Raw genomic sequence first — 18,245 nt, 5'->3', positions numbered from 1 at the left:
TTTCCAAGAGACTCCTCAATTAGCAACTCACATTGTAAACTTGTCCACAAAAGTTGCCTTCACTATGGGTCTATAATTTGTAACGGCCTAGCTAAGTCAACCAGGAATCTCTTTTCAGCAGTTTTTTAATCTTAGCATTTTAACTAGAATGGCTCTTGAGCAATTTTACTCACATTCCAGATTCTCCAAAATGCATTCTGCTGAAATATTCAAAATCATGAGACAGTTTAAGTGCTAACTTTTCCTCACAAGAATATCAAAAATAGAAGTGCAGGAAGGACATTCAGCCCTCAACCCTGCCCACATCAATCAACAAAGTAAAAACCAAAAGACTGTGGATTCTGTAAACCAGGAACAAAAACAAAGTTGCTGGAAAAGCTCAGCAGGTCTGGCAACATCTGTGAAGGAAAATGCAGTAAACATTTTGGGTCTGAGGAAGGCTCGCCAGACCTAAAACATTAACTGTTTTTTTCCTTCACAGATGCTGCTAGACCTGCTGAGCTTTTTCAGCAACTTTGTTTTTGTTCCAATCAACAAAGTCATGGCTTATCTGTGCCAGTGCTCAACTCCTCGTTTGTGCCAGCTCCTCATGGCCCTCAACTCCCCACAATTTCAATAACCTACCTACCTCCTTCTTAAATACATTTCGTGATCTAGCCTTCATCACTCTCTCGGGGGAGAGAATTCCAAACATGCACTACTAGCCTATGCAGGAACAAATTCCTTCACATCCCAGTTTTAAATGAGCGACTCCTCATTATGATTATCCCCTGTTTGAGACTCCCCCACTAGTGCACATTACAGAAAACTAACTGCCAGAAATCTTAGAAAACATAAAGGTGGATAAACCTCTGAGATCTGATCAAATATATCCCAAGACATTGTGGGAATTCAGGGAAAAAAATTGTGGGGCCCCTTAACCAAAATATTTATATCAGCCATAACCTCAGGTGAAGTGCCAACTAACCGAAGGATGGCTAATGTTATGCCTTTGCTTAAGAAAGGCTGTAAAAAGAAGCCTGGGAACTATAAACCTGTGAGCCTGACTTCTATGGGTGGGTAGGTTGTTGGAAGTGACTCTGAAAGACAGGATTTACACGCAATTGTAGAGACAAGGACTGATTGGGGACAGTCAGCATTGTTTTGTGTGAGAAAAATCATGTTGCACAAAATTGACTGAGTTTTTTGAGGAAGTAGCCAAAAAGACTGATGATGACAGAGCGGCAGACATTGCTTATATGAACTTTAGTAAAGGCTTTGACAATGGTCCGCATGTAGGCTAATTAGTAAAGTTAGATCACACGGGATCCAAAGTTATGGTTGTACAGGACATTGGTCTCTCCTGGAGTACTGTCAACAGTTTTGGTCACCCTGCCATAGTAAGGATATTATTAAATTGGAGAGTGTTCAAAAAGATTAACCAGGATGATGTCAGGAATGGAAGGTTGAGTTATAAAAATAGGCTGGGACATTTCTCACTGGAGTGTAGGAGGTTGAAGGGCGCTCTTATCGAGTTTTATAAATTGTGAGGAGCATAGATAAGGTGAATAGCAAGGGTTTTTGTATACGGTGGGGGAGTTCGAAGCTAGGGAGCACATTTTTAAGGTGGGAGAAGAGAGTTTTAAATAAGGACAGGAAGGGCAATTCTTCTACCGAGAGTGGTTCACATGTGGAACGAACTGCCAAAATAAGTGATGGATGCAGGTACAGTTACAACATTTAGATAAGTACATGAATAGGAAAAGTTTGGAGGGATATGTGCCAAGCAAACGGGACTAATTTAGTTTGGGAACATGGTCGGCATGGACTGCTTAGATCAAAGGGTCTGTTTCCATGTTCAATGACTCTAGTAGAAGCATCCTCTGAACATCTACCATGTCAAACTCCCTCAGAATTTTTTTTAATTTCATTAGCATCACTCTTATTGTTCTAAACTCTGATAAATATAGGCTTAACCTGTTTAGTTGTTCTTGACAAATAAACCCCTTCATCCCAGGAATCAGCTGAGTGAATCACTTTTAAACTATTTCCAATGTCATGTATCCTGGCAGTACAGTGATTAGCACTGTTGCAGCACTGCACCATTCCAGTCCCGGGCAACTGTCTGTGAGGAGTTTGCGTGTCTTCCCATTTCTGTGTGGGTTTCCTCCAAGTGTTCTGGTTTCTTCCCACAGTCCAAAGATGTGCCAGTTAGGCAGATTGGCCATGGTGAAAAAAAAATTGCCCTGTAGTGTTCAAAGATGTGCAGATTAGTTACAGGAAAAACCCCATGCAGTGTTATGGGGATGGGGTGTGGAACTAGGGTGTATCCTCTTCAGCAGGTCAGTCCAGACTCAATGAGCCAAATGGCCTCTTTCTGCACTGTAAGGATTCTGTCCTTTATCAAATACAGGAACCAAAACAATGCACAGCACTCATGGTGTGGCCTCTCCAAAACCCCAGTTGTAGCAAGATCTCCCTGCCTTTAAATTCAAACTCTTAGCGATAAAGGCCAAAATTATATTGGCCTTCTTAATCACTGGCTATACCTGCATAACATTTGTGTTTCATGTACAAGAACATCCAGATCCTTCTGTGCTGCATACTTTTGAGGTCTATCACCGTTTAAACAATCATTTTTCTTTTGATTCTTCCTAAGGGCATAACCTCACACTTTCCTTTACTAAATTCCATCTGCCAAGATTTTGCTTAACCTATCTCAATGCTCTTCAGATTCCTTATGTTTTCTTCACAATATGTCTTCTGATCTGATTTTGAACTGTTAAGAAATCTGAGTTCATTACACTCCGACCCTTATCCCAAGTAATTAACAAATAACTTGGGATTCTGGGGCTAATCCTTGTGGCAGTCTAATAGTTACATTTCTAACCTGAACAAGACCCATGAATCGTGACTGTCTTCTGTGCCTTAATCAATCTTCAATCCATGCTAATACATTATTTTGGATCAATTTAAATTTATTCACTGTCACACATATTATAAACACAGTAAAATCACAGAAAAATGATGTTTAGTGTTGCATCTTGAAACACAGAAAATAAAGCAAAATTCAGAATATAAAGCAGAATACACCACACTCAATAGACAGCACAAACCTTGTACAACATCCTTTTACATGCATTTTATCGAATGCCTCTGGAAACCCAAAAGACACTTCATCTACTGGTATCTCATTGCAAATCTCTTTGTTATATCATCAAAGAACTCCAGCAAATTTGTCAATAATAACTTGCTTTTCATAAAGCCAAGTTGAGTAGCTTGATTATATTAAGCTCTTCTGCATATCCTATGATTTGATAAGTCATTTGATAAGGTACCTCAGGCAGGCTGATAGAAAAGGTAGAGTCCCACAGGATTCAGGGTCATCAGCCAACTAGATGGATGCAGAACTGCCTCGGTCTTAGAAGACAGAGAATAGCAGTCGAATGGTGGTTTTCGGAATAGAGATCAGTAACTAGTGCTGTTCCACTGGGATAAGTGATAGGGTCTTGGTTGTATGTAATATATACATAAACGATGTGGAGGAAAATGTAGGTGGTCGGATTAGTAAGTTGCAGATAGTGAGGAGGATTATCAAAAAACAGCTGCTAGATATAGATAGATTGCAGATTTGGGCAGAGAAATGGCAGATGGAGTTTAATCCAGACATATGCGAGATGATGTATTTTGGAAGATCAAATTCGGGTACTAATTAAACAATAAATGGCAGAACCCTTCGGAGCACTGACGTGTAGAGGGATCTGGGCGTAGAAGTCCACAGATCCCTGAAAGTGGCAGCACAGGCCAATAAAGCATATAGACAGCTTGTCTTTATTGGCTGGGGCTTCGAATATAAAAGTTGGCAGGTTATATTACATTTATAACATCTGTATAAAAGTTTAGTTAGTACAAATTGGAATATTGCATGCAGTTGCCACATTAGCAGAAAGGGCATGGATGTTTTGGAGATGGTGCAAAGAAGATTTACCAGGATGATGCCTGGGCTGGAGGAATTTAGGAATGAGGAGAGCTTGGATAAACTCGGATTGTTTTCATTGGAAAGATGGAAGCTGATAGGCAACTGATAGAGGTCCACAAAAATATTAGGGCGGATAGTCAGAGGCTTTTTCCCAGGGTGGAAAGATCAACTGCAAGAGGATACAGATTCAAGGTGACAGACGGAAAGTTTAGCAGAGAAGTGCAGGGAAAATGTTTCACAGAGGGTGTTGAGTCCCTGGAAGGCACTGCCAGAGGAGGTGGCAGACGCAGGCACATTAACAATATTTAAGGCATATTTCGATAGACACATGTACAGGAGAAAAACAGAGGGATAGAAACCGTGTATGGGCAATAAGCAGTGGGTCTAAATAAAGATTGGGAATTGGCGCAGGCTTGGTGAGCTGAAGAACCTATTCCTCTGCTGTATTGTTCTTTGTTCTATTCTTTCTCAATAACAGACTCGTGTATTTTCCCAACAACAGATGTTAGGCCAACTAATTTCCTGCTTTCAGTCTCCCTCTCTTCTTGCACAGGAGCATTATATTAGAAGTTTTCTAACCAATGGGTACCCTCCTGGTATACACCGAGTTCTGGAGTATTTCGACCAGTGCCTCTACTATCTCAGCAGCCACTTCCCTTAAAACCCTTGGTTGAAGGCCCCCAGGTCCTTCAAAATTGTCTGACTTCAGTCCCATTTGTTTGTCAAATAATTTTTGTGACAGAGACTTTAACAAGATCTTTATTCCCATTAGTCCCTGCTCTATTTGATATAGCTGGAATGTTTACAGGTCTGCCACCATGAAGATCAATGCAAACTATTGGTTTTAATGGTCTGCCATTTGAACTTCAGCCAGTCACTTTTTATGTACCCATAGAAGCTTTTCTTGGTTACTTTAGCTTTATAGGCATCTGCTGCTACTTCCTAAAAAATTCCCAATCCTCTATCCTATCATTAGTCCTCACTACTTTGTATGCCTTAATTTTTGGTTGGCTGATCTCTGTGACAACTTTTCTTAACCACAAGTAACTCCATTCTTTCCATCAAATCTTTTTTGACCGGAATAAGGTTTTGCTGAATATTAGGAAATATCTGCTTAAAGATCAGCCACAATTCATCCACTGACCTCCTCCTTAGTTCATTTGCGAAGCCTGCTTCAGAAAACTCTTTCTTCACACTTCTATAATTGGCTTTATTTAAGTTGAGGACAGTATTTTAACACCCAAGTCGTTCTCCCTCAAACTAAATTTTAAATTCTTCCATATTGTGATTGCCATTCAACAGGAATCTTATCTTCAATATCTCTTATGCATCCTACCTCACTGCACATTACTAAATCCAAAATAGCTTCTTCCTGGATAAGTTCTGCAATGTACTGCTCTAAGAAATATTTTTCATGTTACTCTTGTTTATTTGATTTGAATAGTCAATATATCTTTTAATCAATCTGTTCAGCGATGTTCTTACACACCTCTGGAATATGTGGGACTTGAATCCAGGTCTCTTGGCATGCAGATTAAAATTACCGATGAAAATTCCTTCCTCAAGCCTCCATTATTTCCTGATTTGTACTTTACCCTAACAATGAGGCAACTCAGAGACAGACAAATGACTCCTACTGGTGACTTCCTTCTCTCGTTATTTCTTATTTCCATCCAAACTGAATCCACATCACAATCTATTGGATCTCTATCACCACTTTATTAACACCACTAACCGATGTCCTCTTTCTTTCTGCATATTCTTCCAGAAGGTAGAATATCTTTGAATACTGAATTCCCAGTACTGGTCCCCCTGCCATGTGACTGCAATAGCTTTCACATCATATTCATCTATTTCTGTTTGAACCATCAACAGATCCACTTTGTTACAAATACAGCAGACATTTAGATAAACAGTCTTGAGAGATGACTTTTTACTATTGTTACTCATTCTAATTTCTGCTGTACTCTTTTGTTCACATTTCCTGCCTTTTCCTGTCACACCTCAATTATCCTTCACCTCTTTGCTAATTGCACCTCTGCTCTCTCATTTCTTTTTGATTTCTTAAATTTCCATTCAGTTGAACTTTCCTCCCCTAACACCACAACCCACATTGATTAAATCCTCAACTTCCACAGCAACCAGCCCAATGCCCAAAAACAAAGCTGCATTAGGACACTACTTAAACTGGCCATGACACACCGCAACACTCTGGAACAATGCATGGAAAAGGAAGAGCATCTTTGCAAATCTTCACTAAGAACAGATATCCCCACAACTTCATCCACAGATGCTTATTAAATAGACAACAACTGGAGGACATAGTATGACCTAACACACTAGCCACGCTGCCCTACATCAAGAAGAAATCTGAACTGACAACAAAAATCCTAAGACCACTAGGAATCATGGTGGCCCTCAAGCCAATAGCCACTCTACGACAACACTCACAAGGATTAAAGACCCCATTCCCACACCATGCAGAACAAACATGGTTTACAAAATACCATGCAACAACTGCCACAAACATTACATCGTATTCAGGATACATGAACATCAGCTGGCAGCAAAACAGTGCGGCGAACTCTTCTTAATATCAGTGCACTCAGACAATGAAGGCCATCAGTTTAACTGGGACACAGTAACCATAGCAGCCCAAGCCAAACATAGGCATGCACGGGAATTCCTAGACGCATGGTTCTCTACACATAATGCAATCAACAAACATATAGAATTGGACTCCATTTCTAAACCAATACAGATCAAAACCAGAAATGACACTAGTCACCATAACGGACCAGGTGGTATAAATTCCAAGTGGAGTAGAACAATGTCGCTTCATTAGAGGCTCCACTGACAATGTCACTTAGCATGGTGACAAAATGTCTAAAAGAAAGAAAGCCAGCTCAGCAAGCAAGTCACCAACATTTCCTTCTCCCTGACCCAACAACTAATCAGTTTAAAGCTCTATTTACAATCCTAGTTATATAAATTATCACGACCCTGGTTCCTAGCATAGTTCAAATGAAGCTCACCCCATCAGAACATTTCACACTTTTCTCAGTACCAGTTCCGGTGCCACATAAATCAAAACCCATTTCTGCCACACTAGTCTCTGAGTCATGCATTTATCTCTCTAGCTTTATTTACCCTACGTCAAATTATATGTAACTGAGATAATAATCCAAACATTGGTACCCATTGGTTCTGCTTTTCAATTTAGCCTCGGGCTATGCGTAATCCATGAGCAGACTCTTTATCTCAGTGCTACCAATGACTAATGTTTCCTACACAGACCACAACAACTAGATCCTTCCCCTCCCACTCAAAATTCTCCCTTTGCTAGAAGAGATATCTTGAAACGGCCTTCAGGACTCTAACTTTGCTGTAAAGAACAGTATCCATTCCCGTAACTATGCCATTCATTAATACAACAACTTCATTCTTCCCCCTCACTTGAATGGTGCTCTAGTCAGTTTGCTCATCCTGTGGCAGTCTGTGCCCTCATGCAGTGAAGTGTTACTCAAGGGTGGACATAAAGTCTACCCAGTGTATTTCTGAACGGGGTGCAGTTAAGAGAGGGGGAATGTGGAATGTAAGAGCATGAGCTGTGATTCATTCAGTAGCACCTTTTCATCTGATTCACAAATTCCAAGTTCAAGTCATTCTCAGAGGCTTGAGAACTGATGAAAGATGAGAAATGTTAACTCCAACTCTCTCTGCAAGTGCTACCAGGCTGCAAGAATGTGCATAGTTTTCTGTTTTTATACAAGTATTAGAGGCATTCAGTCATGCAGAGAGACAGAAGAAGATAGTGCTCTACTCCTTAGAGGAACATAAAGAGATTTCAAAACACACCTGGAATTACATAATTGAGTTTCAGGATGGCTTTTCCTGTAAAGAGGGCTAAGAAGATTGTTTTCATTTATTTATTCCTGGAATGTGGATAATAATGATTATGGAATCTCTGCAGTATGGAAACAGACTCTTCGGCCCAGCAAGTCCACACCAACCCTCAAAGAATCCCACCCAGACCCCTTCTCTGTAACCCACCTAATCTATACATCCCTGAACAGTGTGGACAATTTAGCATGGACAATTCACGCAGCCTGCACATCTTTGAAATGTGGAAGGAAATCACAGCATGCGGAGGAAACTCAGGCAGAAATGGTGAGAGCGTGCAAACTCTACACAGACAGTTGCCTGAGGGGTAATCAAACCGAGACCCCTGGCGCTGTGAGGCAGCAATGCCAACCACTGAGAATTTTTATTATCTGTCCCAAGTCATCATGAAAAGCTATATATTGGATCAAGATGTCTGACACTGTGATCAGTCAGAAAATCATGTTTACAGATGTTAAAACTAATGAGATAAGTTGTCAAGTTTGTGTCTGCCTGAATTAAAGGCACACTGTACATAAATGACCAGTCCATTCAGTTTACTTGGGGAAAAAGTACAGAATGTCAAGACTAAGGGACCCTTGCCCATACCCAAAATACAGCTGCAGTTTAATAATCTCAAACAATACTTAGCTTAATTTGTATAGAATATCTATAAATTTTCCACTATTTGCATGGCTATATCCTCAAAAATCCTTCAGGTACTGACTAACACAAGTCAACTGGGGAGAAAAAAAATCACAATATCCAGGTCCTATTAATGAGCCAGGTCAGACTACCAAGTTTGCTACAGAGAAACTAACTTGGTTTCATGTTCCCAATTTTTTCTTCAATTCGTTGGGAAAAGTTATTCCTCTATTAATTGTTCCCTCAAATTCCTAGTTTAAATTTCCAATTTATTTAACGGCTCACACTTTAGGTTCCCATTCATTCTCAGGCAACAAAGTTGTGTATTGCCCCATAATGTTCCAGTTTAAGAAATAATAATGTGTATCATTTTAAAAGATAGATGATTGGGTAGAGGAAGTCATGCCCATGCATGGATTCTACAGATGTTCATAAATCCAACAAAACAATGCTAATACGTTATTCTCAATTTTCCTACAATTTTGCAACACAAATAAAAAATTAGCCCCTTACTATATCAAGTACATAACGTTTTCACATTTAGTAAGAAAATAGCACCTAGAAAACAAATAGCAAAATGCAATAATATCTAACTATTTGAAAACCACTGAGCAGAAATAATTAACTGTTCAATCACTGTTCATCCAAAATGTTCGCTGAAGTACAGCAGTGACTTAAGTGGAAAAACTCACCTAATCTAAAGCAAATTGTGCACCCAAAATTTGGCCATTGGCAGTAAATTGCCACAAAAAACGAAAGAAGTCACTTAATTTTTAAAAAACTGCTCAGCACAGTGTGTTTGTGCAAAATATTTAATATACATATTCTAACACAATAACCGCTCCTAACAGAAATGTTTCCAAGGAAATGTAGAGGACACAGAAAGGAAAGCCAAATTATTTTATATTTTTCAGCATGGAGCTCAGCCACCAAAAATTTTTGTATGAGAAAACAAAGAACTGCAGATGCTGGAAATGGGAAACAAAAACAGAAATTGCCAGAGAAATTGCTGCAGAACACCAGTTCTGAAGAAGGGTTACTGGGTCCAACACGTCAACTGTTTCTTTTTCCACAAATGTTGCCAAACGTTCTGAATTTCTCCCAAAATGGGTGTTTGTTAAAAAAATTGTGTTGCAGCCTCTAAAGTAGCGTGTTAACAGTCACAAATTGCATTTTTCCTAAAAGAACGGATGTAATAGGCTGTGACTGAAAGAAAGTCCAACGAGGCCAAATATTCTCCAAATGGAATGATTCAGAAGAAAACTGTTCATGAATATAGAAATATCTTTGATCTTCTTCCTTTATTCAGTCATGGGATGTGGATATTGCTGGCTGACCAGCATTACTGTATTGTTCTTCCCTACTTGCCCTTGAGAGCTGCCTTCTTGAATCACTGCAGCAATGTGCTGTAGGTCAACCCATAATGCCATTAAGGAGAGATTCTCGGATTTTGACCCATCAGTGAACGAATAGCAGCATATTTCCAAATCAGGATAGTAACTGGCTTGGAGAAGAACTTGTAGGTGGTGGTGTTCCTAATACATCTTATGCCCTTTTCCTTCCAGATGGAAATGGTTGTGGGTTTGAAGGATCTTTGGTGAATTTCTGCAGAGCAGCTCATCGATGATACACACTGCTGCTACCGAACATCAGTGGTGGAAAGTGTGGATGCTTGTAGAAATGGTGCCAATCAAGCGAGTTGCTTTGTCCTGAACGGTGTCAAGTTCTTCAGTCAGAGCTGCATCCATCCCACCAAGTGGGTAGTATTCCATCACACTCCTGACTTGTGACTTGAGGATGACAGGTTGTGGGGGGTCAGGAGGTGAGTCACTCCCCACTGTATTTTTAGTTTCTAACCTGTTTATGTAGCCACTGTAATTATATGGCAAGTCCAGTTGGGTTCTGGACAATGATAACCCTCAGGATGTTGATAGTGGGTGATTCATTTTCAAGGAAATTTCAAATTTCAAGGTGGTTAGATTGTGTTTTATTGGAGGTGACCATTATCTGGCATTTGTATGGTGCATACGTTACATACAACATTTCAGGCCAAGATTGGACATTGTCCAGATCTTGCTGCATTTGGACATGAGAGGTAGCAAAACTGCAGATGCTGGAGTCAGAGATAACACAATGTGAAGCTGGAGGAACACAGCAGACCAGGCAGCATCGGATGAACAGGAAAGTTGACATTTTGAGTCGGGACCCTTCTTCAGAAAAGGACATTTGGACATGGACTGTTTCTGTACATGAACAGTTGCAAATAGTGCTGAAATTTGTGCAATCATAGGCGAACATCGTCACTTCTGACTTCACAATTGAGGGAAGATCATTGCTAAAACAGCCGATGATGAATGGGCCTCAGACACTAACCTCAGAAACTCCTGCAGAGATGTCCCAGAGCTGAGATGACTGAACAGCAACAACCACAACTATGTTTCTACTTGCCAGGTGTGACTCCAACCAGGGGAGAGTTTTCCCTTAATTCCCACTGATTCCAGTACAGATGTCAAGGGCAGTCACCCTCACCTCACTTCTGCAATGCAGCTCTTTTGTTCATGTTTAAACCATGGCTGATGAGGTCAGGGGCTGAACTGCCCTGGCAGAACCCAAACTGACATCACTGAGCAGGTTATTGCTGAGAATATGCTGCTTGATAGCACTGTTGATGACACCTTCCATCACTTTACTGATAATCAACAGTAGACCAACAGTAGGGGCGGTAATTGGCCAGGTTAGATTTGTCCTGCTTTTTATGCACAGGACATACTTGGGCAATTTTCCCCATTTTTGGGGTAGATGCCAGTGTTGTAACTGTATTGGAGGAGCTTGACTAGGGCAGCAGTGAGTTTGGGAGGATAAGTCTTCAGTGCTATGGCCAGAATGTTGTCAGGACCCATTGCCTTTGTAGTATCCAGTGCATCCAACCATTTCTTTATGTGACATGGAGTGAATTGAATTGGCTGAAGACTGGCATCTGTAATGCTGAGGGCCACTGGAGGAGGCCAAGACTGATTATCCGCTTGGTACTTCTGGCTGAAGATTGTTACAAATACTTCAGCTTTATCTTTTGGAGAGATGTGTCGGGTGCTTCTATTATGGAGGATGGGGATATTTGTCAAGCTTCCTCCTCCAGTGAGTTGTCTAATTCTCCACCATTGTTCATAAATGCACGTGGTAGTTCTACAGAGCTTAGATCTGATTCACTGGTTGTGGAATCACTTTATTCTGTCTATCACCTGATGCTTATACTGTCTGGCATGCAAGTAATCCTGTTCGGTAGTTTCACCAAGGTGACACCTCATTTTTAGGTATGCCTGGTGCTGCTCCTGGGATACCCTCCTATACTCTCCACTGAACCAGGGTTGATCCCCTGGTATAATGATAATGGTTGAGTGGGGAATATGCAGCTCATGAGGTTGCAGGCTGTTCTGGAGTAAAATATGCTATTTATGAGCCATGGGACCTCATGGATGCCCTGCTTTGAGTTGCTTGATCTGTTCAATGTCTGCCCCATTTAGTATGGTGATAGTACCACACGTTACAAAGGAAGGTATTCTCAGTGTGAACATGGGAGTTTGTCTCCACAAGGACTATGTGGTGGCTGCATCACCAATACTGTCATGGACAGATACATATGCAACAGATTTGATTACGCCAGATCTGATTCTGGTATCAGACTTGTCCAGTAGTAACATCAGCTGGGACCATAACCAGCACTCCCTTCAATTTACTTTTCAGCTGTGTAGGCCTCCAGAACCAGTAGTCAATCCCGACAAATGGCATGCAGAAGCCAATCGCCATGCAAGGAATCTGGAGTGGTTGCATGTGTACACAGTTATCAGTTTGACAGCTGACGGGTTACACTGGAACTATATAAAACACTGGATGGATAACAGCTGCAGTAATTTGCGCTATTTTGGTCACTGCATGATAGTTGAAACTAGAAAGGATACAGTTGAGATATTGGAAGTGTTGCTTGGATTAAAGATCATTTTTGTGGAAAGCTTACATAAGATATGGTTATCTTCTTTGGAACCTTTAAGGCTGATGGTTAATTGAAATGTGTAAAGGAATGAATTTAGATAAAGTCAGTAGATTACACCTATTTGCCTTGGTTTAGGAGTCCAAACCCTGGATTCAGGTTGAGGAGCAAAATATTTAATCATCATAATGATGATCATGTTACCACTGTTGATTGTTGTAAAAACTCATCTGGGTCACTAATGTCCTTTAGAGAAGGAAATCTGCCATGTTTATCTCATCGGGTTTGCACGTCAAACCACACACCAGCAAGCACTTGATTCATAACTGTCCTCTGGGCAACAAATGTTAGTCTAGCCAGCTATGGCCTCATCCCAGGAGTGAATAAAAACATTTATAAGGGAATTGAAGAGAATTACTTTCGCTCAGAAGATAGCGGGGCATGGAAGTAACTGCAGCAAACTCACAAAAACATTTCATAAAGTTCTTTAATAAACACTTGAATTGCTATAACCTACAAGAACCATAAAATGGCATTGAGCTGGATAGACGGTTACCTGTCAACCATGAGACAAAGAGTCAAATTGTGTACAGGAAATAACTACGCTTCTACAATTTTATTTTTGCCAATGCTGCATCAAATACAAACGAAATATTGCAGACTATGAAGGAAAGCAGAAAGAAATGTTTAATTAATTCACACCAGCTTTTGCACAATACATTTTTAGTATTCAAGAACACAGCATATAGAAAACATGTTGGACTGAATATCCAAAGCTCAGGGACTGCAGATGCTGGAGAATCTGAAGTAACAAGGTGTGGAGCTGGATGAACGCAGCAAGCCAAGCAATATCTTAGGAGCAGGAAAGCTAACGTTTCAGGCCTAGACCCTTCATCAGAAGATGCTGATGGACCTAAGATGCTGCTTGGCCTGCTGTGTTCATCCAGCTCCACATCTTGTTATCCAAAGCTCATGAATGCTTTTTGAACCCAGTGATTTAATCTTAAATTCATATAGTTATTTTATCCTACAATACTATTAAACGGCATAACGTTGTCTAGAAATTGTACACAAGTGAAATCATCCCTTACTGAGACATATTTCTTAGGATTTCAGCACACAAACATTTATTTTTAAGTAACAGCAGTAATATATCACATACTGATAGTATTATGCTACCCAGTTACACTAAGAAACAAGAAAATGTTAGTTATTCTATGGAGCTCATCCTTCTGGTATTGAGTTTAACCAGTCGAGTAAGCAATTTCCTTTGATTCCAAAAGTTTGTCTCCAAGCAAAGACAGTCTCAAAACATAGTTCCAGCAATTTACCACTGTCTTAATCTATCAGCTAATTAACCTAGAAGCAATAATTTACATCACCGAACATTTTTCACACCTCAGGAGGTCACCTCTTAACCACCAAGACATGTTATCTGAAATATTAACTGATTATACCATTGACTGGAAAAGTTTGTTCTACTGTTTTAAAAGAATAATTAAAGGGGACTGGCTGCAGCAGTAAAATTGTTGCATTTTCAAAGAAGATAAGTAGTTCAACTGGAGTCACTAAGTGTACAGTACTTGCAGAGGTCATACGAACCAGTTCTGGGGAATAATAAAGCTATTGGATTTTGAATACAGACAGAGGTAACTTGCCTGGTCCTTTCTCATGAGAGAGTCAAAAACCAATTGGAAGGCCTCATCACTGTAAGGCACTTAAAGGAGAATTCCAAATAAAGTGTACTGTCTCCTGAAAATAATTCAGCTAGCTATAACTGATCCAGGAAAACAGTCCAGTACAAACTGACTTGAATTACAAAGCAACATATGGAAACATCACTGAATTCTTTCCCCAGAATTTAGCTATTACTTGGCCAAACCAATTTCAAGGGAACACTCTGCAATCTGTTTATATTTTTCGGACGAAACTTGGAGAGGGAGGGAGTACGTACATGTGTGTGTCAAGGTGTGCATGCATGTTAGTGTGTGTGAAAATGTACGTTAGTTTTCCACAAGGGTAACTGCATATATGTGAGCAGTTTAAAACTTTTTGTTAATAATGTTTTTACATCTATGGTCAAGTAACTGCTGTTTGCAATAAATTAGTTCCTCATTTGTTACTTCATAAGTTTGGCTGACTTGTTTTTGATACTAAGCTGTTGTCAAAAATATCATTTATAAGAGATGGGGTTCATTGTCTTTACTGGAAAACCTGGCTTTAAAAAGATGATGGGCATCTGTGCTAATGACTACCTAGGGAGTCAGTGAAGAATACACCCAAGCTGCAAGTCTCTCTTCTGAAATCCTTTTATGAGTAGAAGATTCCAAATATCTGTATTTCTGACTACCCAATAAATGTGGACAAGTGAGGGCTAAATGTTCCTCTCACTTGCTACAAATTCGCAAGTAGTTAAGAATAAACTTGGATTAAATAGCTCCTATCAGCAGTTCAGAATATTCAAAGCTAATAACCAACTACATTGGAAGCGTAATCATCATACTGAAGATCAACCTAACAAGTGAATTATGGATTCAGCATTATTTCTGTAGATTTTAAATATTCCACTTTCCTAATTATGCACAATCTTCAGATCCACAATATTTTGATTCACAAGTGATAAACTGATTGTCACTTCAAGTCCTTTCAATTAAATTTGTTATTTAACTTCTGAATTGAAAATCAACCTGAATCTAATGCAAAGTCTAGCATCAATCAAATGCAAAGCATCAATCACCTATTGTCCATCCTATATAAAACGTGGATCAAATTAAATAGGGTCACACAACAAATATGTGCATGAGGCTTCAAGTGCAATGGACAGGCCAGTAGAATACAGCTGCTAACTGCCTGATAGTCCCAATGGAGAAGGCTGAGCCCAGTTAGTGTACACCCAGTCAGCACAGAGCCAACAGGCTGAGAGAAGAAAACCAGCTCCTTGTACAGCTGTTAATTCAAGGTCATCCATAAAATAGCCCAGGCAGCAATCCAGACTGGAAGAAGAGTTTGATGGCTACAGGAGGGCATAAAACCGGAGAGAGAAATTCAACAAAGGCCCAGGTACTTTTAATCATGCTCATATTACAACTCCAGGCCTAAATTGCCAATCAAGGGCAAACTGCCATTTCAAAAATAAATTGTCCCCCGTCCTGATAACGATATGGCCAGGAAAATTATTAATAGGCATGGAATTCAAAACTTCTTCTGTAGTTCTATAATTTAGTCCCATTAACTCTTCCTACCAAGTTTGGTCTAATAATTTAAACAGTAGATTTTAGAAAACATATAATCATTAATGATGAGTCAAATGGAGCAATAGTCTTTCTTGCAACTGTGATGTTATCTGAACTCCTTGATGGGTTACTATCTGTAATACACTGAGGTGTTAACGACATGTGTCTTCAGTTAAAGTGTTTGGGTTCCTGAAAATTACGCTTTTACGTGATTTGGCTTGAAGGAATCAATGATAAAGTCAGTACTAGGTTTCATTGAACAGCTCTCAACTAGAAAAATCAAGCTAGAAGTTGAAATACAGGTGCAGCAATGTGCTTTCCTCACTAATAAAACTTGGATAATACAATGCACCACTATATAAAAATGAAACACAATATGCAGTACAAAACATTTTAAAAAGTGAGTAATTTTACATCTGTTAGCCTTCATCTCGTAGCAGAAGGCTGCTGTTGCAGTTATCAACTCAATGCCCAGGACTACCTGCACCACTTTCTGTGACCAAACAAACCTGAGGAGTTCAGTGAGAGTTCAAAATGGGAATGGAGCAGCTGGAGAACAGTCATCCGACCAAGGTACAATATTAAAGCAAATCAAAACTAAACAAGACTTACTGTAGAAAGGTCATAACTTACCATATTTATCCCTGAGTCCAACTGTACACCGAAAAACTCCACCAAAGGCAACGTCTTCTCCAAAAATCACTTTAAAAGCAATTTAAAACTTGTTAAAGGTGCAATGCTCAATAATATAAGAAAAATGAAGAAGAAATGGACAAATGAAAGCAAAATCACAAATATTAGTAAAGTGAATCAAAGGTGAACCTATACACATAGAACTTGCTCTTCAATAATGAGACGTCTCATCTAATTATATCTTTCAGACCTTCTCTGTTTGTGCTTAGGAGGAAGTATATACACAGATTATGGTCTGATACCGCCCAATTCCTTGTTGTGTGTCAGGAAGTGGTAGATTCAAGTACTACTCCAGATAAAATTGCAACTAACATAGTAGTACAAGAGAGGGAAATTCTGACTCTCAGATGTGAGCTTCAACAAAACAGATGTAAAAGATTGCAAGATACAGGTCGAAAAGCATAGGGAGGGGAGCTCTATCTTAACTGCAATGAAGGTTCAAAATGTATTATTATTTGGGAAATTAGTTTCTGGAGTAATGGAACTGTAGTTTAATTTTCAGTTGTATGAAGATCTGACTTTTATAAAAAGCTTAGAAAGTTATAAAAGCTAGTTAAAATTACTAGTTCCAGAAGTCATTTAATTTACCTAAATGACTGATAAGCCACCTAACGCGTTTACAGTTTTGGGTTTTACAACCAAGAGACTCAAAAGCAGGTTCAGAGAAAAGAGATCCAAAGATGCTGTTGGTGGTATCAAGATACGGAAAGTTCTGAATTCCTTCCAAAAAAAAGGCAAGAGCAGAAGATTACGGAAATGTTACAGAGGAAGATATACAATGGGACATGAGTTTAAGGAAGCCTAAAAACCTACTTCCATGTCTACCATTTGAACCCGTCACTAAAGAGGTGTCAATCTCTAAACCGCATATTTAAAATACAAGTTACTTCTCAATGCTCAAATGTAAATGCTATTTTGTATCCTACTGAAATCAAACGACTTGATTTTACATAAATAAAAATTGGAAGGGTTTTAGAATTGTTCCACAATTTAATAGCTCTTTACCTAAGATGAAAATGACCCCACATTCACTTCAGCTTGCAATTTTAAAAACAGAAGGGATTTATTCAAATTTTAATTAAGGTTTTTAACTTCAGATTTTGTGAAAGCTCGTTGAGAGAGAGTGAATGAGAAACAGACTGTCCCCGTCATTTACATATGATTCCCATCAGATAAATTATCTTTAATATGATCCCTTAATTACATGAATTGCTAAATGAAACATTCATCTTTTCAGTTACACTTTTCAGGCATGAGATCCTAAACACAGATTTCAGGGAGTGAGGAAGTAGATTAAAAAGAAGGACCTCAAAAGCAGTGATCTCAGGTTTACTCTCAGTGTCAATTACTAGTGAGGATAAAAACAGGAGGACTGGTTGATAGCGTACGTGGCTGGAGAACTGGTTGTTACAAGAGGGCTGGTATAAGAAGGAGGGTGTCAGATTTCTGAGGACTTGGAACCAGTTCTGGGGCAGGTGGGATCCTGTACAAGCCGACAGGGTTACATCTTAATGAGACTGGGACTGATTTCCTTGAAGAGAGATTTGTTATTGTCAGTGGGTTGGGTTTAAACTTGCTTCTCAGGAATATGGCAACCTGAGGGGTAACCTAAATTGGAAGCAGGCAAAGTTGATTACTGGAAGCTCAAAAGACGGGAGGGAAACTTCAGGAGGGGAGAAATAAAGCTGATCATCAAGTGTGCTTCCAAAGCGGAATGATATCAAGAAAACACGGTTGAGGGCACTCTTCCTGAATGCACATAGTCTTCACAATAAAGATGACTGAATGTGCAAAAGAGATACAGGAAGTCCCCACGTTACAAATGGTTTCCATTCTCGATTACTTTCAT

The 18,245-nt window shown here is 39.5% G+C and overlaps 1 protein-coding gene across 5 annotated transcripts in view; it reads right to left on the bottom strand.

The window, feature by feature from the left end:
• Window positions 1-18,245, bottom strand: part of bckdhb (branched chain keto acid dehydrogenase E1 subunit beta) — a 276,265-nt gene that overhangs the window by 243,660 nt on the left and 14,360 nt on the right. For 4 of the 5 annotated variants that reach the window (XM_059645273.1, XM_059645274.1, XM_048531716.2 and 1 more), the window contains exon 3: window positions 16,337-16,405. The exons of the other annotated variant lie outside the window; for it this stretch is intronic. In XM_059645273.1, the coding sequence (XP_059501256.1) occupies window positions 16,337-16,405 (69 nt within the window). The remainder of the gene's footprint in view (window positions 1-16,336; window positions 16,406-18,245) is intronic. 5 annotated transcript variants of the gene reach the window in all.

This window comes from Stegostoma tigrinum, chromosome 4 (genome assembly GCF_030684315.1).
Source record: "Stegostoma tigrinum isolate sSteTig4 chromosome 4, sSteTig4.hap1, whole genome shotgun sequence".
NCBI classification, from domain to species: domain Eukaryota; kingdom Metazoa; phylum Chordata; class Chondrichthyes; order Orectolobiformes; family Stegostomatidae; genus Stegostoma; species Stegostoma tigrinum.
Note: the sequence above shows the minus strand (reverse complement) of the source record. Positions and strands in the feature narration are given on the sequence as shown.